At 35.6% G+C, this 26,087-nt stretch overlaps 2 protein-coding genes across 10 annotated transcripts; both read right to left on the bottom strand.

Moving 5' to 3' along the window:
- Positions 1-241: 241 nt before the first annotated feature.
- On the bottom strand, positions 242-7,502 carry LOC113777415 (N-acetyltransferase 9-like protein). 6 transcript variants are annotated; one of them, XM_027322475.1, is made up of 7 exons: positions 7,279-7,502; positions 7,095-7,166; positions 6,365-6,452; positions 3,262-3,394; positions 2,678-2,716; positions 2,089-2,146; positions 242-364 (listed from the first exon to the last, which is right to left on the bottom strand). In XM_027322475.1, exons 1-7 carry the CDS (start codon positions 7,451-7,453, stop codon positions 291-293), a joined length of 639 nt encoding a protein of 212 aa, XP_027178276.1. In that variant the 5' UTR covers positions 7,454-7,502; the 3' UTR covers positions 242-290. The 6 variants fall into 6 exon arrangements, with proteins under 6 accessions (XP_027178276.1, XP_027178279.1, XP_027178280.1 ...); XM_027322478.1 differs by lacking the exon at positions 242-364 and adding an exon at positions 669-706; XM_027322479.1 differs by lacking the exon at positions 242-364 and adding an exon at positions 858-1,502.
- A 4,097-nt stretch (positions 7,503-11,599) lies between these two features.
- Positions 11,600-21,217, bottom strand: LOC113778773 (protein HESO1-like). 4 transcript variants are annotated; one of them, XM_027324264.1, is made up of 9 exons: positions 21,035-21,217; positions 20,021-20,221; positions 19,730-19,906; positions 17,155-17,339; positions 16,055-16,150; positions 15,430-15,475; positions 13,864-13,970; positions 12,856-12,957; positions 11,600-12,772 (listed from the first exon to the last, which is right to left on the bottom strand). In XM_027324264.1, exons 1-9 carry the CDS (start codon positions 21,051-21,053, stop codon positions 12,035-12,037), a joined length of 1,671 nt encoding a protein of 556 aa, XP_027180065.1. In that variant the 5' UTR covers positions 21,054-21,217; the 3' UTR covers positions 11,600-12,034. The 4 variants fall into 4 exon arrangements, with proteins under 4 accessions (XP_027180065.1, XP_027180067.1, XP_027180068.1 ...); XM_027324266.1 differs by having other exon boundaries at positions 20,021-20,209; XM_027324267.1 differs by lacking the exon at positions 20,021-20,221.
- Positions 21,218-26,087: the final 4,870 nt, after the last annotated feature.

Genomic DNA, 26,087 nt, shown 5'->3' with positions numbered 1-26,087 from the left:
GTTAATTAAGTGGTTATGAATTGTTTAGGCAAAACTTACTCAAAACCCTAAGTGATATGCTGTTCCTTTTTCACTCAATGCAGAATACTCTCAAATGTTAAAATTTCAATACTTAACAATTTAGTGACTTAACAGATTCAAATTTCAGATTTCAGATTGCATCCTTAATTACTCAATAATCCTATGTAGAAATGACTTTTATGAAGTAGTTACATACCACAAGAAGCAAATGTAAGCATAATGAATAAGTCCTCACACCATTAATCTCCCTAAGTTTGCCTGCGCAGTCTCTAACCATTGCATTTTGTGAGTTCAATTACACTTCTTTGAGGTGCAATTGAAAATTGACTGGAGCATTCATTTTCTGCAAAAAATTCCATTGTTGATGGTAGCCAAGTAAAACTTTATGTATTTATAAAGTTTAAAATTTGAGATAATTGAAGAGTAACTAATGTCTACATTCAATTGATATCTCCAACTAGGTACCAAAGAGAAAAAAGGAGAATAAAGAAATTTACTTGTTTCCAAAGAGAGCCGAAAAGAAAATAATCTCACGAGAAATTTGCTTTGGACAAAGAGATGCCAGAAACATACTTTTCTTCTTTAATGTGACAAGCAAAATACCCTTTCTGACTTTCTCTTCTCCTTGGTGAAATTTCTTCAACCATTGCAAACTCAAGTAATCAAGGAAGATTACTCGGTTCACCTTGCAATATATGCTCTTTGATTTAGGTTTTTAGATTTGTTGTCAAGTATCACAACATAACCAATAGGGTGAAAAGAATATCACGCAAGAAACATGAAATTAGCAGCAGAAATAACATGGAAAATGCAATTCTCATCATTCAACTACTAGGTTGGTCAAAATGAAACCCGCCAAGTACTCGGTCCATATTGTAGCAACAACCAGCTTATTCCCCTTTCATTCCTTTTATAAGGCCTAAAATTCAACTCACCTCCATCAAATACCAACATTCAACACTAATTTACCAAAAAGTTTCGGTTCCTGGTATAGTTTACCTCTACACAAATGGCTTCAGGCTCACTGGCAATCTTGTTTTTCTGCACTCTTTCTCCCCTCTTACTCATATCCTCTGCTCAAACATGTTCAAGCCTCACTTTCACATCTAAGAGAAGCTACACGTCTTGCATTGACCTTCCATACCTGGAAGCTCATCTCCACTGGAATTACACCCCATCAACTGGAAAGATTTCATTAGCATACAGGGCCAAACAAAGTTCACAGGGGTGGATTGCATGGGCAATTAACCCTTCTAGGGCAGGCATGGTTGGATCACAAGCACTTGTAGCTTTCCGCAACACAAATGGCAGCATGACAGCTTATCCGACATCAATAACCAGTTACAGTCCTTCACTGCTGCCAGGCAGCCTCAGCTTCCAGGTTTCAAACATCTCCGCAGAATATTTAGACAATGAGATGACCATATTTGCAGTTTTGGGGCCACTAGAAGATGTAACTACTGTGTATCATGTCTGGCAAGCTGGAAGTACAGTTTTAAACAACATTCCTCAGAGTCATCCATTATCACCCCCAAATCTCCAATCAACTGGGACACTTAGTTTGCTATCGAAAAAGTAGGATTAAGCTGTGTCATGATGCATGACTGCCGTCAAATAGAGCTTGCAAGTATCAGAGTGGTTACTCCTTCCAAGTTGTATTAATTTAAAGTCATAACTATCTGTATCACAGTTCATGAAATTACTCTATATCTAGCCATGATTGATCTGCAGTGAATGAATAAAACCTTCATTGTCAAAAATAGCCTATCATGCATATGCAATATTGCATTTTTTTTCTACCTTAACAACATTTTCAACCCCCTCCCCCCCCCCCCCCAAAAAAAAACCAAAAAATAGGTAATGCAAAGAAAAAGGAAAAAGAACTCATGAAAACCTGAGAGTTGTTCTGGAGCCACTTCAAGCAACATGATCCTATAACTCAGTTGTAATGGGATAACTAATCCTCAGGAACACTAGGGAAGAGGGGAATAGAAGAATTTTTTCTATTACAACAAGAATCACAACAGAAAGAGGTGCAGGAAGGCTACAAATGTGTAATCATATTACCAGTTAACCGATGAAGCTCCTCACACTTTGACTCTGTTATTGGTAGCTCGAAGGTTACCTGTAAAATATAACAAGAAAGCCAGAACATGATATATAAAACAAAGGAAAGATAAATTTCAACTCAGAGCTATCTCTCTCTCTACCCGCCCCCCCCCCCCCCCCCCCCCCAAAACAAAGCACAGTGTGGTTCTGCCAAATCATCTAATAAAGTCTAAAGTTATCCAAGGAACACAAAAGTTATATTGAATAATTGACTTCAGACAGTCTCTGCTGCATCAATATTAAGCCTGCCAGTTTATGATGCAAGCAATTACATTTTAGTACAGAAGGGTCATATATAAAGGCATATGGTAAGGGCAAATGAGCAATTGCTTATGCAGCACGAAGTTGTAGTATGTTTCACTTATGCATTAAAGTCTGCCCTGTTCACCAAGGTGCAATTTTGAATCTGGGAGTGTTATAACTAGGTCACAATTTTGGATAATGCATTAAAGTCTAGCCTGTTCTCTAAGTTGCATTTTTGAATGGACACATAACAGCTATGAACAAAGTATAAACAGTCTTGCCAGAAAAATTCAATCTGACTCACCTCTTGGAAGATTTCACTATGAGAAGTCTTCTCAAAGCCCTGCATGAAAATCACAGTACTTGGTCAACTTTCTAATTAGCAAAGATGTCTAAGAAATATCAAATTGTATGTATATGGTAAATAAGCCTTTTACACTGTAAAGGGAGGGAGAAAGAAGAGCATTGCAGGCAGTAAAGCTTCCTCATTTCAACCTGAAGTTTAAACTGATGATTTCTATTTCTTTTGCATTTAACATTACCAAAATAATAGTTTGCCATTAAGTGGATGTTACACTAGTATATGCTGTAATTGTTTTGGTAACTTGTTATTGCTTTCCTTTCAGGGCAAGAAAGCTAATGGATTCTACCCCCTCTTTTTTTGCTCGGAGTAAAGGATTCACCCCTCTTTGGCACACAGGATATACCTTCTAGATAAGGAAAGGCAAACCATCCGTGTCTTGGCCCTGTGTCCATGGGCACATCCACTTTAAACTTTAGATTGCATAACGCCCCTAGCTTATATGCACATAGATGTACCTGTGTGGGAGGCAAAATTTTTTTTTTTGGGGGGGGGGGGGAGGGGAAGGAAGAGAGAGAGAGAGAGACCAGTTTCTGGAATAGACTTATAGAAGCTCTATTTGAGTCCCCAATTTTAGCACGAAATAAATGGATGCCGAAATTCTCAACTGCAAATGCCATCATCATGAGAACTGATTCTTTCCCAAGCCCTTTGCCACGACTGCTTTTTGCAAGACACGAAAAAGAGAGACAAGGCATTGTGTTAACGAGACTTGATATGGCAAAGAATTATACACACAAGAATGACAATATCATAGGCCTTGCCACTTTACCCTGTCATGCTGTTAGTGGGAATTCACTACTGCCAGTAGTGAATTCAAAGAAATTGCCAAATGAAAACTTTATGTTCACAAACAGAGATGCAGATATCATTTCAGAAGACTAAATAAAACTTTACAAACATTAGGAAGAAAGAACATTCTAAGAACGTTGCCTTCTCAGCTTAAAGCATGAATGGGAAAGATAAATTATTAGCTAATGGCAAACGAGATACATAAGAGAACCAACAAAATTGACCAGCACAAGACACAAATAACAATAAGAAGCTTCAGAGATTATGAGTCATTACAAACTGCAAAGCTCCCCACCCTCAGTGTGATGTTTACCTTCCAGCATTAAAGTTTGATAAAGAAAGGTGATTTATAAAAAAAATAAAAAGAAAATCTTTTCATTCCAGAAATAAACAAATCCATGTAAGAATCTGACAGATTGGAATGATTTAATCCCTAAATGCAAGGAGCAACTAAATATTGCAAGTTTCTATATTAGGTTCTGCAATGCCATCACTGAGCAGGGCCAGGGCCAAAGCAGCTTATTTCATCTTGAGGTAGTGAATAAGCCCGATAAAACAAACTGAGCCAATGTGTTAAGTCTGTTTATAAGGGTAGAAAGATAGATGAAATACCATAGAGAGTTCTCACAATTGTGCAATTAATCACTATGATCTGGTGTTCCACAACCATTACAACCGTGAGTACAAAAGTTTCCAAAAGCCTTTCTTCTCTTTCAGAAATCAGAAGTTGTCAATCCCTGAGTATTGTCCAGAAAACCATTACCTTGGACTATATTACTTAAACCAACAGCTACATTTCTGGGGTTTTTAAGTTGTTCATCTTAAGCAAATAGATTTTGGATAAAATTTAAAGAAGGATTACTGACTTAAACATAATGACAAGAAGTCATAGACTTACCAACTTATGCAAACTGGAGTTGTTAATTACTTTGCACCAAAATTTGAAGTTTTCCTTACATAAATTTGACATCTGTCTTGACCTACAGCAAGTACAGTGCTAAACTATTGCACCTCTTGATAAGTTAAGTTGATATGGAATGTTAAAAAAAAAAAAAAGGTTAATGTGCAATCTGAAGATTACCGAGCAATGTCAACAACTAATGTAGAGTCATCTGATGGAAAATCCTTTAAGATTCAATTTATGTGCAATAGAAATACAAGTCACTATTTTGGTTTGATTCTTGATTCATAAGTTTCCCCGATTCCTAGTTGGTATATTGGTTTACCTCATATTCAAGTGAGACAGACAACTCCTTTGAGGAAATCAACACGGACAGAAAACTTCAACACTAGTTCTTACTTGTTCAAAGTGTTTCATGAATATGCATATGAGAAGAAAAAAGTGAAAGACAAAGAATCTTGTAAAATTTCAGTTTTAAAAAAGATCGCAGTAGGTTTAAGTAGATGGCAGACAAATCCCTACAAAGTCATTACTGCCTAGACAGTAATGTATAAAAGGTTGATTTGGTAAGTAAAAATCTGCAGTAATAATACATAAAAATAGGGTCAGAAAGTTGGTTCCTAGAGAAGGAGGCCAGTCAGATATTATCAACCAATATGGAGGAGATATCAGTGCCACTGTACAGCCCAACCATCTTGTTTGGACTAAGCCTTGTAATCTTCTTCCACAAGAGTAACAACAAAAGCAGTGCTCCCAGTATGGAAAATAATTTCTAGTTTTAAAAAGATTTCATAGCAGTCATGTCAACGATAGGAGCATGGACCAGACTCAGATTGGCCTTTTAGGACCAAAATTCAACTTGCTCCTGTGGGTTGGTAAAAGTATTTTATATGTTTTCTTGACATTAGCTCTATATCCTTAACATCAAACATCACTTTGGATGGAACAGAATAGAGGAGGAGGATTCATCTGAGGTTGAGATGATTAAGCTCTAGTTTCTAGAGGATATTATGTCCAAATTTGGGGTATGAAAGCATTAAAGCTCTCTTGCCTTAGTTCACTGATGAGTTTGAGGTGTTGGTATTGATTCATCCCCTGTCTAACTACAAAGATGTAAAGACACAGTACAATCTTAATAATTTAATCACATCAAGTTAGACAATGGCTTACTAGACTGATCCATTTAGTTACCATAAATAATCTGCACATCCATTGTGAAAGAATTATTAGTTGAGTAAAATGTATTAAGAAGAGAATATGCATCAAAAGGTAATCAAATTAAAAAACAGGGCATCCCTCCCAAATTTCCAATAGAGACAACTTGGCCACTGTAATTGCCAAAAGATAAGCTCTAGAGTTGGACAACAACTAGCCATTTCTGGCCGTGTAACATACTCCTAAATAAGTCAAATCAGTCAGAGTTTGCCCATGTACATGTAATTTATTAGTTGTAAAAATTGCACTGTAAAGGACATTTTGGAGGACACAAAGATGAGAATTTCGACTTTCCCCCAACCCCCCCCCCCCTCCCAAGTTACTAGCTTATGTTATTACTCAAGGCATGATATTCATCAAAATTAAGACCTCTGTTTATTACAAGATTAAGTTGATGCTACAAAAAACCTCAAAGACTGGAAATTTTCATTATAAACTTTAAGAACAACATTAGAATTTACAGAAATTTTAGTCTCTTATATAAAAATTAAAAAAATGTCCATGTCTTTGGCATTGCATAAAAAGAGTAAAGAGAAATACTGCAAACTTCCCATAATGGTGACAATTGACCCATAGATTAGTGGCCAACACACTGCTTTGTCCAACTTGATAAACACTCTCTCACATGTATGGTAACAAGAAGGGGATTTGGAACATCTAAAGTGCAAAAATGGCAATTTAGCTTGTAAAATAGAATTTGCAGAACATGAAAGATAAGGAACCTTTTTGTCTCGGCTATCATTATCTCAATCTCAGCCATTTCAGCATCATCCAAGTCATTCATGTATATGTTGACATCACCAACCATGGCTGAAGAAAAAAAAGTATTACATCAAAGATTTTAAAAAAAAAAAAAAGGCATTCCCATAAACGAGAAGAACACAGATCTTCAAGGGTTTCTCCCCAACTCTTCAAGAATTTTCCTACAAACAAACTAAAACTAGAACAACTCAAAGCTACTTGCTCATTATGCATACGTCAAACATTTATACTAAATTGTCATCCAGTACCAGAAATTGCTTTTTACTCTCCAAGAAAGAGTTAGCAAGCAAAGACATAAAACTGCAAGTGTCTTTCATATCCAACATCAAAAAGCAATTCAGAAGATTCTCAATGCCATCCAAAGTTTATCCTTCATGCATATTTTCTTGAACAGCAGGAAATGCCAACAGTCTTCCAAACAAGAAAATGGCCAGTGATGGATTCAAAATGGAATCAATTGGGGCCATTGCGACCACAAACCCTCATGGCATTTTCCCCAACTAGTTAAAGAAGTAATTTTTAGACTTTCCTAGCTTCTTTTTTTCTTCCCCCAATCTATCGTAGCTTAGATTTTCTTATACAGAATAGTCATGCTCATATAACAAGTGATTCTTCCCTTTCTAACACAAATAAGCTTATCAGCAAAAAAGCACTTAAACAAATTCAAATACTAACAATCAAATAGCCAACCTTCAACATGGGGATCTCCATGAACAAACTCTCCAACAACCAATTCCTTATCCAGGATTATAAAAGTTTGTTCTGCAAAATTCCAAAGTCCCATTTTTTTCAAAACCAGAATTAACTATACTATTCCAAAAAAAAAAAAAAGAACCCAAAAAAGTTAAAAAGATAGGAAGAAAGAAAGGAGTACTGAAGGGATCCTGGGTCCAAGACAGCTGCATATCATATTCTTCATCAAGAGTGAGGGGCTCAGAAGCTGTGGCCTCAAGAAGGGCTGGGTCTTGCATCCATTCATGGTACTTGTCTACGTGCTCTTTCATGTATGGTACTAAGATTACCTTCTTCCCTTCAAGGCTCACCTTCATTTTCACACAGCAAACACCCTCTGCTGTCTTCTCTGAAACCAAGAGGATCTTGATGAGGAGGAGGAGGAGGAGGAGAAGCAGGCTCTGAAAACGCTGCCGTTTCTATCCTTTTCGTCGCCATAAAATTTTGAGAAAAATGCAGTTTTGGTCCTCAAATTTTGGCACGAAAACTATTATAGTCCCCGCAGTTTGGGCCAAAGCAAATATGGTCCCTAATGTTTCTAGATTAAAGCACATCTAGGACAATTTTTTTTCAATTCTTATTAGGATGGAGTCATATGACCCTTGTCAGCAGAAATTGTGGTCTTGCATTTTCTTTTAGGGGAGAAGGGAGATGGAAAAAAAGTCGGGATCGAGATTAATTTTGGGATGCCTAAATGTATATCTTTGTATTTTTAATAATTTCCCTTTTTTTAGTTACACATGTGTGATTATCCAAGTGATTTTAATCCTTAGTATCCTAATTTATTTTTTTTAATTTTAGGCAAAGGTGACATGACTCCATTCTAATAAAAATTGAAAAAATTGATCACTTGTCCTAAATGTATTTCCAATTTCAAAGATTAAGGACTAGATTTGCTTTAACCCAAATTTTAGGGACTAAAATCACTCCTATACCAAACTTTAGGGACCAAAACTGGGTATTTTCCTTTAATGTTTGGAAAAAGTAGTGCTATAATGGTCCTTATGCTTAATTACACTAAAGTCCTCTTTGATTAGGGTCAATTACACTTTGGCCCACTAACTATTTTATCGATTTTGTCCCCATTTAGCAGTCAGGTCCAGGTACTTTTTTTTTTTTTTTTTTAAATTTCTATACACTGACAGTGTATGCATTTTCACTATTAAATGTATGACACATGATCTAAATTTAAATTTGAAACTCAAATTTTACATGTATGTCGTGAATCCAACCATAATAGTGTATAACACTATCAGTGTATACTCTCTTTTTTTTGGTTAAAAGGTCTAACTTCCATTTATAAGGGTTGTATAAAGAGAAATTTGAATCCAGTGGCGGATTTAAGGTGGGGGCACGGCCCCCACTGCCCCCTTGAATTCCTATAATACCCATAGAATTTTGATATAATTTCAAGTGTACCCCCAGAGTTTTCTTATGAAGGAAATAAAAGAATTACGTGATTCTCTAACTTAGCTCATGAACTAATATTCTAAAAGGATAAGTGGACCACAAAATTCCATTTGAAGTAAGTTAAAAAAAGGCTTTTCATTTCAACTTCTTGGTGAATATTTTTTTGTTTAAAAACTAAAAAAAGAGTAGGTAAAAAATTTTAGTGTTGCTTTTGCCTCCATTGAGAATTTTTTCTGGCTCCGCCACTGTTTGAATCCAAAAGTTTGTTTGAAACTGATCTATATTCAAACCGGTCCATTTGAATGTCCAAATTATCGAAATTTTGGAATGTCAAAAGCCTATAATGGTGGCCTTGGATGGTTCAAGGACATTTTGTGACCAAAAAAAATGTGGAGGTCAAACTTCAGCTTCAAGGGTTGATGAAACATCAACCCTTGTGTAAACTGGGCTGGTGGAATGCTCCTCGAGAAATATATAGTAGTATTCTAGGAAGAGTTTACATTGTATCTTGTTTGAATGCAGTCATAAGTATGCCCATATTGCAAATAATTGTCTTAAAAAATCTGGTTAAGATGCCATACAGGAACCACAAAGCAGATGATCTGGGTTATATAAGGTCAGGATCCTTTCCATTGGATGTCTCTCCATTAATCTCTCTATTTATTCATATCTAAATTACTATAATTTTTTTTAAATCATCCGATTGTGTCATTACTTTTCTTTTGATCTCTAGATTAACATGTTAAAAAATAATATTCAATTGAGAATATTTTGGCATTTAATTTATATGAAACATTTGAACTATGAAAAAATAGACCAAAATTGTAGTAAAATTTGGAACGATTAATCGGACAGCAAACTCAATCAAATTCATACCAAATTTTATGTATAACTAATACTAGTAATGAAATATATTACGAATGATGCTGATTTCTAAAAATAATTTTCAAATTAATTTTATTAGAGCGTAATAGAGAGAAATTCTCTCTAATGCAATGAATACGAGTTTAGTCCCGCTATAATTACAGTAAGGAAGAAGGTTCAATCCTTGGATGCTAGTGAATGAAAGGCATACGCGTGGAGATGGACAGGAGATTATTTAAAATATTATTTGCAATAATTATTGTAGTATTTTTTTGTGATGTGATGTATGTGAGATAAAAAATAATTAAAAAGATACAAAGATGCGTTAGAAATTGTGTTTGTGATGCAAGCAAATAACTTTTGGCCAAATTATTTTTGCCTCGGCAACCCAACAATGGAGCTGCATGGGACTGGAAAATAGGCTCATACTATTTAGAATCCACTTCCTAGACTTGACATTGAAGAGATTAAAGAATCTGAAGAAGCAAGCCATGTCCAGGATATGCAAAGAACCTAGAGAATCTCTAAAACTAGAATTAGAAACAATTCCTGCCCCACTTGAATATGTGGTCTTTAAGGGGTCTAAAAAGAAAAAAAAATCAGAAGAAGACTAAGCATGTTGGGATTAGAAGAACATTGTTGGATTGTAAATTATTTGGGATAATTTTGTGAAAAAAGTATTGTAGCACTTTTTTTATATGATGTAAGTGAGATAAAAAGGTGATTGGAAAATGTGTTGATAATGCAAGCAAATCAGTGTGTGTAAATAAGGTGTAAATAAAGTGTAATAACTTACAATCCAAACACAACCCAAAGTAGAGATCCAGATAGTGGTGATAAGAGGGGTTCAAGGCAAAATTTACCATTGTATGAGGTTACAAATACCAGTATAAAGCCAGAGCACCCTTTTGGTTATGGACAATAGAAGGCAAGAAGAAGTGTAGTTGCAATCTTGGGAATGATTCTTTCAACACTTGGAAGTTTGGTGGTTCCAATGGCTCTCATGGGTTTTCAGACCGCTACAGAGAAATTTTCATCTGATTCCAAAGTCCAAATTTTCATATCTCACATAATTCAGTGTTTATTATGCCCTTTTAATTCACCTGTATTTCATTCTTATTTTTTATTTTTTTTCTTCCCATTAGTTCAATAAACAACTAATAGAAAACAAATATACAATAATAAACTAAAGATATGGTGGAGGTGACTGAATCCTTTGGCAAAGCAAAATGTTTGAGACTAGAAGAAAAACTGATTATACTCATTGAATAATTTGATTTAGAACCAAAAAAACTATTTAAGGGTGATTTAAGATATCACTATGATTTTTTTTTTTCACACGCATCAGGCAAATGAAACCCAAAGCTACTATTCAAGGGAAGTATGGATAATTTTTAAAACATGGAGGGAGTTAGTAATAATTGTCATAAACCTTAAAGGAGGTTTGCAAAATTATCCCATCTTTTTATAAATGATTTTTCGCGAAAATCAACATTGAGTGTGTCTTATCAAAAGAACGAGTAATTTTGGTCTACTATTAATCGTGTATTTCATATATATATATATATATATATATATATATATATATATGTGTGTATTTCATCTTCTAAGAAAGAAAAGAAACAAGAAACAGCATTGCCCAAAAACAAAACAAAAAAAGCAGCTTTGCCAGATCGTAGCATCTTGTTTTCAAATTTGACCATACATAACCCAGATATCGACTTTTGAGGCTGATATAGCAAATTGATAATTTTCAAAATTCGAGCCAACGTCATAGTCAATGATACAAGGAGTGTGTTTGAATAAAGTATTATTTGAAATATTATTTAAAATAATTACTGTAATATGATATGACGTATGTGAAATAAAAAAATGATTGGAAACATAAAAAGATGAGTTAGAAAATGTATTTATAATACAAACGAAATATTCATTGAAAAAGTTTGCAATCCAAAAAGAGCCGTCCACACTTCTACAGTAAATATCTTATATTGAGACAAGAAGCCATTATGGGCTTCTCACAGGATTCTTTTCAAGCTATGTGATGCAATATGTTTCACAATTTCATTTCATACCAATAAGGGGGTGGAAAAGGGATTCAAACTTCAATGATGCTGCTAGACCGGATATCAGCATAGCCACACGTACAACTTACTACAGAATTTGAGGGTTATTCAGGAGTTTTGAGGTCTCAGAAAGTTGAAGATTAGCGCATAAGGGGGAAAAAAAATTCATGAACATGGAGTACTAGGTGATCAACAGAGGTGCATGGTTTCTTCTTAGGAGAAATCCTATGCCTTCTCAGTATCAAGTCTACAACACTAGGACCATATACAAGCTGAAGCACAGACATTCAACCCTTGGCATTTCATTTACACCTACCTGCCCCCACCTAATTGTAAAAAAAACACCCACAAAACAGGAGGGGGCTAAAGAAATTTAAACCCTGAATCACTTGAGGTAGACTGAAGTGCACGGATTCTTGCTCGAATCCTTCAATTTTGCCGTTGCTTTGTAAGAATAGATTATCTGTAACGTCTAACTCTAGATGATATACAAAATCCTGTTGCAGGAGAGAGCTAGGTAGAGATTCATTTCCATGACATCATTTACCAGGAAATGCGTTAATGTGACTGTTGGGTACCCTGAGGAGGTAAGTTTGTTCTGAAAGAGGGCCACGAAGTTCCAAAAGCGGATGGATTGGTCTGAACAGAATGAAGTCTCAATGAAGCAGGGAAAAGCTGGTTACTTGAACTCGAAGAATATGGTCCAGCATGATAAGATGGAGCTTGAGTCTGCCATGTTCCATTCCAACCTCCAGCATTAGGTTGCTGAGTACCTCCCCAGCCAGTGTTTGGCAATATTCTCCAATGTTCCAGATGTTTTTGTGCCTGTTCCATCTCAAAATGTGGAAGTTGCTGTCCTGCCACCCAATTTGCAGATGACGTTCCTCCCCAACTGCCAGGAAGAGTTCCACTCCAACCATCACTATACCGCATCTTTTTGGTCAGGGTGGAATCAGCAGGACTCTCATGCTCTCTCTTTTGGCAACGTATGTTATTTTGGGCCCCTTTTGCCTGGGCCGATTGAGTATTAGAAGGAGGCAGCACTCTGTTTGTGTTAACAGCACCGACTGAGGGTGTGACTACCTTCATCTTAGAATTAGCAACTCCAGCACTCACTAGCAGCTGTTTGGCAACCTGGCCAAATAAAAGTTCCCCCAACTTGAATCTGTCGATTTGGCCATCCATGAATGCAAAAAGATGCCGGATAGACTGATGAATGCATTCGTAAATAACTTTAACTTCTGGAGCCGCCACTGCCCTTGATACATTTTGAGACCGATCAGTAAAATCTTCAACCTGCAAGCTTGACTGTCAGAGTCCAGAACCTCTTAAACATAAAGAAAGAAGCAGCAAAAGTTTTATCATATGTGAGAAATTACACTAATGGCGCCAACTTTAGAAGCCCAAGTTTTTGATGTCCAAGAACCTTCATAGACACTAGCGCAGAGACCTTTGGGCCAAAGTTTTTCAACTGATGATAACTACAAAAGGGGAAAATGAAAACCGAGAACAATTAAAACATAAAAGATGAAGGTGATGCAAATATTTACCCCAATATTGTCCTTCTAATTTGAAATTAAAGAAATGCTGATCTTTTATTTTCCATAATAATAACGTTGAACTTCAGAACCTGACTACATAGTCAATTTTAGACAGATCAACTTTATGCTGTTACGCTGCCTGCTCCAATTACAATGAGGTTGATTCAATCAGAAAGCAATTTGTAGTCAAATTCTTAAAAAAAATAAAAATAAAAAACTACACAGACCTGAGCATTCTCTTCTCAGAGCTTCCCTTCTCAATCCTTACAAATGTTTTCCACTCTTCCCTCCACCATATCCGGTCCTAATCTCATTTGCCACCGTTATTCCAAACCAAAAAAACCCACACAAGTTGGGACTGTTGATCCCACAGTACTGCTGCTACCATCACCAAAGGTGTCACACTGCTGCCTGCCGTCGGAGTGGAGTCTCACAACTGCAGGAGGGTTTCCTTTTGTTTTTTCATTTTTGTCTCTAAGAAACTCACTGGTGGGGTTGTAAACAAGGATGGACCGCTCCTACAACTAAAGAAAAAGAAGGATGCGCCCTTCCATCACACATCCTCCCTCCCCCCCCCAAAAAAAAAAAAACCAAAGAAGTGTTGGGAATTTGACAAGAAGTCAATTTCTGAGAAGTCAGATAATCTGGCACAGTAACTGCTTCAGAGTTGATTGTAAAATTGACTTCAAAGTTAATTTCTGAAGTTCAACTTCATATTTTTAAAAAACAATGAAAAAGATCAGTATCTCTTCAAGTCCAATTACAAAGGACAGTATTCACTGTAAAAAGGACAGATAGCACTTTGTATAATTTAATTTAGCATCGAATGGAGATGAAAAGCATTACCTTCATCAGTAGAGAAACCAGGAGCTCAGCTACACTTTCTTTGTTACTTTTTCCATAGTTCACAAAGTTACTCAGCAGCTTGGCCACTGATGCAGGATCAGTACCATCTGAAAGATGTCATTATTCTTCAGCAATTAACAGTTACCAAGTAACAAAAGGCCTCAAGAGCAAATGAGTTATTCGAGGTTTCCCCTCAATCATCATCTAGTCAACAGGACAGAAATAAAGAGAAAGTACATCAACATACAATTAAAGCAGTGGAAAATAAAGCAGCAGATGTTCTCATCTACAGAGGTAAGATTGCCACTCTGGAACAATTATCAATGGTTTTGATTTTATTAAGTCAAGTAATTAAACCATGAATAATCTCATCTCAATTTTCAAACAAAGTCATTCTCCAAAGTCCTCTTCGCTTTTCAGATTGGAAAGATAGGCCTCTAGATCATAATATTTTCTCTGCTTAGCTTTAATATTTTTTATTTTGGTGGGGCCGGGGGGGATGGGTCGTGGGTATATGAAGAACTACTGACTTTGTTCTAGCCTTTTGGATCGTCTTTTTTCTTAACTGGTTTCCAATACTATATGTTGTTAATGAGACTGTTTTGGTGCATGATCTCTCTCTCTCTCTCTCTCTCTCTCTCTTAATGTCACGTCTTATAACGGCTGGTTGATTTTCAGCATTCTAAGATGGATTAGCTGGTGGGATGAAGAAATCCCATCTTTTGTTTTGGCCTTTTGGATAACCATTGCCGAAGTCGGTTTAGGACTACTGGTGACAAAGCCTCCTCTTACAAACATATCCCTGAGGATAATATCCTAACAAATAAATTTTTGAGCTTCACGACTCTGCAAGTTAACAGGGCCATGAAATGTTGAGCTATATGTATTTTCTAGAATGTTTGTAAAATGAACTACATATCTTTATCAACCTAAACTGCAAAAGAACAGCTCACAATAACAACAAAAACACCCCCCATGACATCCACAAAATATAACCTAGCTCTTAAACATTTATATGTATGACCACATAGTTTAGTATAACCAAGTTATCATGGCCTTCCTACTCTAGTTCAGAAAATTGAGTGAATCATCATCCAGAAAAACACCCTCTCTTACAGCAAAGAATTTTCCCTTTTAAGTTTCCAAAGTTTGACTTTATCATCTTTGAACAAGCCTAATGATGAAAACAGTTAACAAATATGCACACCACAAAAGAAAAAGGAAATCAATAAACATCACAGAAATAGCATAGATGAATGTGAAGGTCCAGTACTACTCCCTCCAATACATCATTGAAAAGGATGCAGCCTCCAAGCCATCAAGAGTCATTAATCTTTTTTATCTCAAGTTCTCTCCCATTTTAGATTTTCCATTCAGTTGCTTACTACTCTCCCATTTCATGTTTCATACATATCATCAAATACCACATCTAATCTTCTAATTCTGATAAACAGATTCATCATATTGCCGACTAAATTACCACATCCATTTTCTGTTCACATGCAATAGATGAACAGAACCATATTGTTAGAACATTATCCCACATTCTTAAAGGAGAACTGTTACCTTTAAATAAGGCAGAAAATGGAGGTAGTATAGGAGGATTCCGTGTCTGCGGAGACAGTAACAAGAGTAAAGCAGAACTTCATCAAAGATGATGCACACAGTATTGAGCAGGACAAAAGTATGTAAAACATGACAAACTCATTTCAAATGTCAACTGTTGAAACCTAGGTACAAAATGAAGGAAAAGAATCTAACAACTATACAGCAAGGAAATGTAATTCCTGTTACAAAATTCACTCTGAAATCAAGGAGCAAGAAGACTATCACAAATCTTTGAAATGAAAGCATTGTGGTTGAGTTGCCACTTGCCAAATGTCTACTATTGGTTAATTCTCTCGGTTCATCACCTAAACTACAGTTGTCATATCTTATCCCTCTGAAGGGTAGTTGATACCATAGCTATGAGATTTCAACTATAGTTTGACTGACATGCTATGGCTAGGAAAGGTGTAATAAATAAGTAAGGAGAATGAAAAATAAAGCATGGAGAATGTAATATTGCAAAGATTACATGATTATTACATGGATAGTGCTTGCCAAAAAAGTTTTTGCAAAGGTACAATTAAAGTGCTACAGATAATCCAATAAAAAGGCAGTAGAGATTAAATTGGAGTCACAATCATACCTGCAAATGAAAAGCAACCAACTGTATTATAGATAAAGAGTTTAATGTTCCATCTTTTGAGCTATTGATCTTTTGTGCCTTTGCCCATGTTTTCATCTGCAATGATATATCAGCTTTTCAGTGAGATCAGAAGCAAAAAAGTTCAAAAAAGTCCAGGTAACATGCAAGCAATGCAGTACAAATTCTAACATTGAGATTCACCAAAATAATTTTGGACCAAGCTGATGATAAGAAACAGCTAAGAGATACTCCAGCATGCTGTTTAAAATGACAAAGGAATTCTCAATGTCATTTGGATGCAGACTATATAGATTCATGCATTCCCTAAGACCAAAGTGAAAGTGGGACTTGTTAGTCAGTTCCAAAACTACTCCACTTTGCATCAAGTAACAGTTTAGTCCTTCCTAGAGATAATAGATAATCTAGTGTCCTCCAAATTTCACTTCCCATGTGTCATCTGTCTAACATCTATCCAAAACTATTTAATTTCCCTAATATCCCCTAATATTCCCTACTTAAAGTTTATATCTTAGCAAAAGGAACTATCAGTTCACCTCTAAAAAGTAGTTTGAAGCTATGTAATTGCTCAGCAGAGAACTACACTTGAGGCACTTAAAAGCCTCCATGTATTAATAACACAATTCTACTGTTTCGTACCGTAGCTTTTCATTATTCTATGTTTGTAGTAGCTGTACCTGTAATCAAGAATTATCATGTTTATGCAGAGAACTCCTAGAACAGACACCGGTACATCTAAAATGTTGGAACGTATCATCACTCTCTCCTCAGAGGCCCACATCCAACCTTCTATTCTCACACCAAACCTTCAAGTACAATATCAAAAATTACTTCCTAAACCTGTTCACTTGGATAAATTCAACTATGAAGTTTCAGTTCCACATAACAATTGAAGCATGATAATTAACTTGTTCCATAGGAAAATACAAATTCTGCTCATCAGTCCAAACAATAACTAGAAAACTATTACAATAGTAGAGAAGTAATATTAAAGGTTTTGTGGAACTGTAAAGCTGAGAATATGTAGCAAAAATTAGTGCCCAAATTGAATATAGTGATGAATTCAAGTATATAACAATTACCAAAAAACTTAGCTTCCGGAACCTTTCATCTATAGAACAAAATATACGAATTAACTGAGATTTCAAAATCCCATCTCTGTTTTCAATTGATATATCACACTCAACACCAGTTCCGCGGTCAACAACTTTAAGAATAGGAACTTTGGCAGTCGTAATTGGATGTACACCATAAACATGCCCGCCACCTAAAGCACAAAGATGCATATATCAGAAATATCCCAACTTGTGAAGCAAACATCCTCAAATAGAAACTCATTCCTATCTTTATCTAAACTTCAAAAACATATTTGGCTTCCAAACAAGAGTGCTTAACTTCATCCTAAACAACGGGGAAAAAAAATGAAAAGCAGCATAAAGTCTTCTTATTTTCTCCTTTGTACATATGTAAGAATAAATCCGGTAAGTCCAGAAGTGACACATTAGCCATCGCAATATCCTGAGTTTTATACGTTGCAAATTGCCACTTAAATGTATCAAGAAGTCCCAATAAGTAAGTTCAGCTAAATCACATTTACGCCTACTGTGGTAAAACTTTATGTTAGATGAACAAACAGCAGAATCAAATGATTCTTACAACAACAGCTTTGCCACTACAAGAGTGGCAGGAATGAGCTACACTTCTACACCCAAGTCATTCTTCCTTTTTTTTAGCAGGGGAGCCATAGGATTTAAGAAGTGGGGAGAGGAAAGGAGGGATTGAACCGAGGACCTCTAATTGTTGGAGCATCAACCTTAGCCACTAGGACAAGGCCTCCTCGGCTACACCTATGTCATTCAAAATAATCACATATGCTAGTAACAAACAAACACTTGCCTGGACAAGCATTCAGTTAGATTTTGGGTATCATGTTCGCAATCCTTTAAATTGTTTCTGTTTATTTTTTCCGAACTGTGGTCTATGCAGAACATTTGAACGCGTCTCCAGGAAATTTTACAGTAATATCCTGCAATTGCCTACTCACTCTTGCACTCATGGAGAGCAAAACAAAAATCAAAAAAGAACTGAAAGAAAAGGAGCAATAAGTTAGAAATCAAAATCTAATCAAGAACAAGCTGAAGCTCTCTTCTAACCCTCATGATCGGCATGCTTACACATTAACTCTTAGGTTATGCAGCTTATATCCTGAGATCCATGTCTTAATTAGGGTCCCATACATTTTTAATGACAAAGAGGGGCTTTCTTGCTTGTTGACTTGAACAGTATAATACGTAAATCTGATAACAAACTACAATTCTCCAAGTAACCCAATTTTTTTCCATAAGAAAATGAAGTGACATTTTTTCACCCCAATTAAATGTATAAGCAACAAAAATAGCTAAAAAAAGTCAGGAAAGTCCCTACGAGGCAAACTGATAAATAAAAATGTGCTTGTTACTGACACTGTCGTGTCCAACTGCATGCTTTGTGTGTGTGTGTGTGTAACAGAGAGAGATAAAGGAAATATTATTTCCATTCATTAACACACTAGACTGTCCACATGTAATCCATTTAAAATTCAAATGGCACGTGATAAAATTGCAAATATTGGCGTCATTTAAAATGGTGACAATGCTCTGTTGTTTCTTGTATTTCTAAAAAATTTTCTAACCACCAGGCCATTGATTGATGGAATAATGAATATTAAGTTACCCCTGTATTAGCAACCAAAACACAACTATGGACACTGAAATGTTGCAATTGATACAATAAATATACTCCCAACATAGGTCAAATTCCTAGGTCTTGGTAATTTCCTTGTCGAAATGGGAAAAAATTTCCGGCACTCATAAAGCACTTAATTGCATTATCTGTTAATAGCACATACAATATAACATATTTTACACAAATTTTCTGAACCTTCTTCTTACTGGTGTTTCTAATTGGCTTCATCATGCTAGAATATTCTGTAGAAAACCATTGACCTCTATAAGAATTTTAGCGGCTGCTGATACTCTGCAAGTGTTTAATGAGGTAAATGGGAAATATCCATGCATGAATTGAAATGACAGGCATTGGCAATAGTGTAGAGATGCCAAGATTAACTGGGATCTTTTCAAGTGAAGTAGTCTTAAGTAGAGAATTTTGATGGAGCAGCAACAGTAGAAGCATGGTCAGGAAAGCAGGGCAGTGATCACATAAAATGTTTGTCAAAATGAGAGAGAGAGAGAGAGGGGGGGGGTGGTCTACTCTCCTCTTTTCCAGAATTCTCATGATTTTTATGCATCCTTTCATCTTCATTAAATGGAAATTCATAACCTTTTTAGTTCTTTAAAATAATACCCTGCTCCTTACATACCGCCTTCAACCAAGTTTTTTCTCTATGAACAACAATCTACTCTTTCTCATGAAAAGAAGATTTTAGTTAAGATTCCTCTTTTTACTAACTACCAAGCTCAGATTGAAAAAATTTGCAGCTTATCCATTTCATCTCTAACAAAAACGGATGTTTTAACCACAACTCAGCAATGGCATTACTCAGAGGGAATTACAAGACAACTAGGTGGTTAAAAACACTTTTCTTTCATTTTTTATGAAGCTGGCAAAGATTAGGTCAGATTCCAGAAAAAATTAAATAGATGAGGTACACACACTTACTTTGCAAGGCATAAAACTTCTTTGCAAGCTTCCGAAGCGTTTGAATCTTCTTCTCCCGTGTAATCTGAACTCCACTTTGGGTAAAGTTGAAAGAAAGATCTAAATCGCTTTTTGCATTGAAAAGATCCATCACAAAAGAGCCAAATTCCTCCACAATAGGAATGTCAGTAGATTTGCCTGAAACAAACAGTAAACTGTGCATGGGTAAGAAATTCGCTGCATGAAACTACTTAAAGGTTCTAAAAACTAAAAACTTGTGCACATTGTAGAAAAACAACAGATAAAAATTACCAAAAATTTCCCTTGCGATTTCATTAAAAATCCGAACCAAGTCTTTCCGGACATCATAATCATGAGGCTTAGGACGAGAGACATCAAAAACATCATTAAGTATGGCGTCTAAAGCGGGCACTCTTTCAGGGTTAAGTTTACAATTCTGCATACCCCTCCGTTCAAACTTCTGCACTTTCTTACTCAAAACTGCAACCATCCCTTCAAGAATTAGTAGTTCTTAGGAGGTGCCAGAGCATCAATACAACAATCAAATACATCAGAAGATAATTAAAGATCCAATATAGTCAAAAACAAACAAGAAACTAACCCTTATTGGCAGTAGGAACTTTTTGCATTGAACGTTTTAAATTCACAAATTAATCATATTTATCGACTTTTATCACTGGAAAGGGAGTAATTCAGAGTCCAAGTCGAATAAGGCCACATTTCATTTCTCATAAAGAATAAGTAGAGCAAAACTGAGAACTGCAATCAACAAGATTCTAGGTATTTTCCTGTATAGTCCATTCCCATCAGCAGCCAAACACAAACTAAAAAAATTCTTCTGATTATAAAATCAAAAACCAAACAGATCCTAAAGTACACCTAGCAGCCATTACATCCCAAGCTGCAAATCCCCAAATTTCAGAACTTTTAATTACAAAGACAATACCCCATTACCCCTCTTCCCCCCTCCCCCCGCAAACACAAAAAGGATTAAAGAAAAAAGAAGAACAACCCAACTTTGAAGACAAATTTTTTTGCAAGATTCAATCTTTTTATCACAGAGCTCGTCATCCTACTGAACCGCAAACAAATGAAAAGGACAATTTCCAATGACATAAATTTTTACTCTTTTCCATATGTACTAATTTGCTGAGGCAATTGGAGTAAACATGAGATAAAAGAAGCACACAAGAGATTCTTAACGCACAAAAAAAAAATCACCAAAAAATTAGGAACTACAAATTGGCAACAACATATATGAAAACAAATCTATTAACACAAAGGTTGGGGTGAAAACAGACGGACCTTTTAAGCGTAGAGCCATGGCGGAGAAATCTGATGTGGAACTCGGTTGCTTTAGCAAACTGGTGGCGTATTTAGTCGCTTACTCGCTTTGGGGCGGGTGATGCTACCGATGGGTTTAGACTTTAGACTTTAAGGCCTGGCCTGGGAGTTGGAGATTTGGGCAGAAAATAAAAAATGAAGATAAAGCTCAGATTTCCATTGTTTGACCGTTTTCAGCGGGAGGGAAAGGAAAGGAAAGGAAACGGAAGGGGTTGGAGGGATGAACACTAACTCTACAGTCTACAGTAGCCAAAAAATTTCCACCCAAATTTCCATCCAAAATTGAGGAAAGATTATTAGTACGTAATTTTTTTGAGAAGCGTTAAATGCACTAAACTCTCTAAATTTTAGTTGCATTATACCTCTCTCAATTGGCGAATTTCTTAATATATTGTTGATATCACGAAACGTCAGAAAAGTAGTACTCTGTAGGAGTTGGTTCTAAATTACGGATCGCCGCAATTGAGAAAATCACCGTACAAAAAATTTAATTTATTTTTGCTTTTTCTTTAATGCTAGACGTAGCTTAGGAAATTTTTAAAAAAAGTGCTTCCGGTCATCGTCGCATGTGTTAGAACGCTGCATTCGAAATGGATGCGACAAAACCTCATTGACCGTTGATCAAATGTGATCAACGATTGTGGTTTTAAAGTAGCTTAATTTTTTTAATTATTTAGCCGCAAATAAAAAATACGGCATACAAAAAATTCTTGAGGTCAGAGATTGCCTCATCCATTTGGATGCGACGATGGATGCGGCAAAACATGATTGACCGTTGATCACATTTGATCAACGGTCGGATTTTAAATTTACAGAATTTTTTTATTTTGAATTATGTCGCCGCAAATAAGAAAATCGGCATACAAAAAATATTTTTTAAAATGAGGTGTCAGAGATTGTTGCATCCAAAAATGGACTTGGCTGAAATTTTTTAAATTTTTGAATAACCAAATTTTAGCCGTTGAATGTAATGAGATCAATAGTTTGGATTTTACGATACACACGATGCAAGCTTAACATCGATACAAACGAGGAAGTTTTCATCAATTTCTCTCGCACTTGCACCAATTTTCTCTGTTTTCCATTCCCAAATCCCCTCTTCTCCTCTAGTGTCTTCCAAAAGGAGTAGTTCCGCTAGTGTCTTCCCGAAAGCAGAGCTAGAAGTAGTGTCTTTTCCAAAGCCCGAAGTGTTTTGTACAAGTTATATGTTTCGTCGTCACTTTGCAAAAATAATATCACTTACTCTAAAAGCATGCTTCTTTTTTTTTTTAACTGACGCACAAAGAAAATATTTTGCTCTCGATGAAATGAACTGTAGTTTTTAGGAAAACTGACAGCGAAGTACAGCATTATAGGCACATAAATTTTTATCAAACAAATAAATTCTAATTGAGCAGGAACCATGTGTCCCGCTTACTTGATATGACAAAGAAAGGAAATCTGCTTACTATTCCCCGGATCTAACAATCTTTGCACGATCAACAAATCACATTCTTATTCAAGAAAATATGCCGGGGGTATAACAATGTGAGTGTAGATGAAAAGGTAGATTTATTGCATCTAAGCTCAATTACGTTTCACTATCACACATAGGAACTACAAGAGATTTTTTCTGTCCAATATATATTCCTTGGAAAGAAAAATATCTAGTTAAGGAATTTTTTAACCATGTCACTAGTTTTTGGTTATGCTAGAAAATTTCTCTCTATGTTTGACAAAAGACAGAAAAATAGCTAATGTTGGAGCATAGTTTTTGAGGAAAAAAAATTCTGTTGCCAATCGTCAAAGTGGTAGCAATTTCCAAATGATGTACATAGATGCTAATCGTTAAAGTATTAGCCATTTTCAAATTATGCAGGCACATTTTTGGCAGATCTTTTAAAAGGGTGTATTTGAAAATTAGAACAGTTTAGAGTATGAATTTAATCGTTGTAGGTTTTTCTTGCGGTGGAAAGGAAAGCAAATGAGTCGTCCGTCACCAATAAAGAAATTCCTATTCATTTTAATTTTGGGAAAAAAATATGTCGAAAGAGTTAAACATAATACTATGAATCAAGAAAAAGAAGTCAAGATAGCAAGTATTGACTTTCCTAAGAAAATGAGAATAAATTATCACCAATAATTTCAAATTCCTCATTGGAAGCTCTCTTGCTTCTAAACAAGACCAATTTACTCCAATGGTTAGAATGTTCTTTGCTTTTTATATTCTAAATTTTTAGCAATCTAAAATCTAAACATGCATGAGCCCTTTTTTCCTAAAAGAAAAAGATATGATATCAAAATTTTGAACTCTTTGATGGTACAATTGCTTTTTTACAATTTCATTTTCATATCTCATATGCCTTCATATAACAATACCAAATTCAGTGATAAATAACATTATTGAGATTTGTTTGGATAGAGTATTATTTGAAATATTATTTGGAATAATTACTGTAGCACTTTTTGTGATGTGATGTATGTGAGATAAAAAGATAATTAGGAATGTAAAAAGATGGATTGAGAAATGTATTTATGATGCAAGCGAAATATTATTTGAGATATTTGTGCTATCCAAACACTTATGGTTTGCACACGAGTCCAATAGCTCGCTAGCTACTCGATTAAAGCTATGCTCAAGCTGAATGGCTACCAAATTCAGCCAAGTTAGAGTAACTTGAAAAGTTTGAAAATTTTGAGCTTGAGCATGAATATGGTCGCTCGAAAGCTTATTAATGTTAATCGAGCATCAATTAAATAACTACTTTACTATCTTTAAAAGTTACTATTTTAGTCTAAAATTACTTACACTAAATTTTACACTAAAAGTCTAGTCTTGAGTTTTAGTCTTACACTATACAAACTGTACATGTCCCCTCTGCTAGCTGTGGCTTGCACTGTTATCATGTCACATAAAAAATAAAAACGTAATTATCTTTGTGGAATTAGACATTTACCACTTGATTAAATAAATTCTTGTATACAGTTCAGCAACCATCCCGCTTTTGGATCCGGGAACTGTCCAATTCAGTTCTTTCCGGTCGTTGTGATTTTTATGGTATTTGGTGTAAACTCGTAAAGCTTTGGTATAGTCATGAAATTTGTCAGTTCAAAAGATTCGAGGTATAAAATTTACTATTCCACCATAACTGCACCAGTTTATACTGAATATTGCAAGAACTGTACCAGGATAGAACTCAACTGGAGAGACCTGTTTCCCCCCTCTTTAACAACAAAACTTGTTATGCATGCTTCATGCTGCTTCAGTAATGAACTCAAGGGACTCCTATGACTCACAAATTTATGGTTCAAATGCACCATCAGGGTGTTGTCAACATTGTCTCCCACCAAACTTGCCACTTAATTGTGGCTGCAACCTTCGGGTGGTTTCCTTGGACGGGGTTTCCAAGGTTACATAAGGTTAGTAAAATTATAAATTACTTGCAAAAATTACAATTTGATTACCAAGGATTACCAGTTTCTGAAAAGTTTGTCATGTTTTCTGCCAAGGTTATTAATACAATAAGAAATTTACTATTTGAGTAGCAAAATTTATCACTTTTATGTTTAAAAAAATTATCACTTAACTAAAGGTTGTGGACCTTTTTTTTTTCCTAGGAAGGGGCTGCTAACCCCTTATTTTATTACTGTAAAAAATAAAATTACATGTTGAGGTTACCCTCAAGTGTTTGAAAAAGATGCTAAGCGCAAATGAGGAGTACTTACACCCTTACAAAAATATGGAACACTAAACTGATATTACCTACCAAACTTTAAGATCGATTTTTTATCCCCACATGAAAGAGCACAAGGCCTACAGTACTCTCATAGCAAATTTTATTTTTTTTTGTGATAAAATTTATACTTTAACTTATTTTGCCAGCTAAGTATAGCACTATAAGCACATAGATTTGTTATCCAAACCAATCAATTCTTGTTGCAGAGCAGGTGGCATCAAATAGAATAAGAAGCTCGTTTCCACTTACTACAAAAGAAATGACAAAGAAAAGAAGACCACTTGCTTTTCCCTGTTGAGACAATCTTTGCACAATCGAGATATCATATTTGTAATCCGAAGATGGTGCCAGAGCACCCTTTAATCTAGTTAGATTTGTATACCTGCTAATTTTTTACACAACTTTTTTAGCACAAAAAAAAGAGAGATATCATATTCGTAATCAAAGGGAATACTCTGGTTATAACAACATGAGTGAAAAAAAAAACTGTATATTTAATGCATTTAAGCTTATCTACAGTCTCAAGCTTAACTACAGTCTAACTATCATCCATAGGAACTGTAAGAGATTTTTTCTATCTAATATACTGTTCGTGCTGATTTTTGGGAGCTGAGGAGTTGATGCCGATATCGTAGATGATATCCATTTTGGTGGGCAGACAACTGTTGAGCGTGCCACTTGACTTATGTCAAGAAAGAGATGAAGGAAAGAAATGACACACATGACTTGGACAGACCCCGTAAGGTAATAAAAGTTTCAACAAAATTGGTAGGCCTAATTAAATTACATTATTATTGCTATTATTAACTTCTTTGTATTTCTACATATAATAGTAAGGAGCAGGCAAATTTTACAAGGCACCTAGCAGAACATAATAATGATCCCAAGACAAGAACTTGTTGCAAATTAGGGACCAAAAAAGGCTGATTGGAAGTGTTTTCGCTGCAAAGAGATATTAAGCCAACTTGCCATGATTATGAGGATGAAAACGCCTCCAAGAAACCCTCTTATCACCCTCTCTTGTATTTGTAGACTTAGCAAGAATTGAAGGACAAGGAGCCAGGAAGGTGATGATGGAAGTGATTCTGCTGGTGAAAGTGATTGTGATAGTTGTTAGTTTCCTTCTCGATTCGCCATCGAAGATGAAGAAAATCATCAACTGAACAAGGAAGTCTCAGAGGGCCAGTTGCATGGTATCCATAAACCTCATGAGCATTGTCAAGAAGGCTGATGAATAGGGGATGTTTAAGGTGCGATATGGGGATGACAAAACGCTGGAATCCACCGTCTTCTCCTTC

The sequence above is a fragment of the Coffea eugenioides genome, chromosome 7, assembly GCF_003713205.1.
Source record: "Coffea eugenioides isolate CCC68of chromosome 7, Ceug_1.0, whole genome shotgun sequence".
Classification (NCBI taxonomy): domain Eukaryota; kingdom Viridiplantae; phylum Streptophyta; class Magnoliopsida; order Gentianales; family Rubiaceae; genus Coffea; species Coffea eugenioides.
Note: the sequence above shows the minus strand (reverse complement) of the source record. Positions and strands in the feature narration are given on the sequence as shown.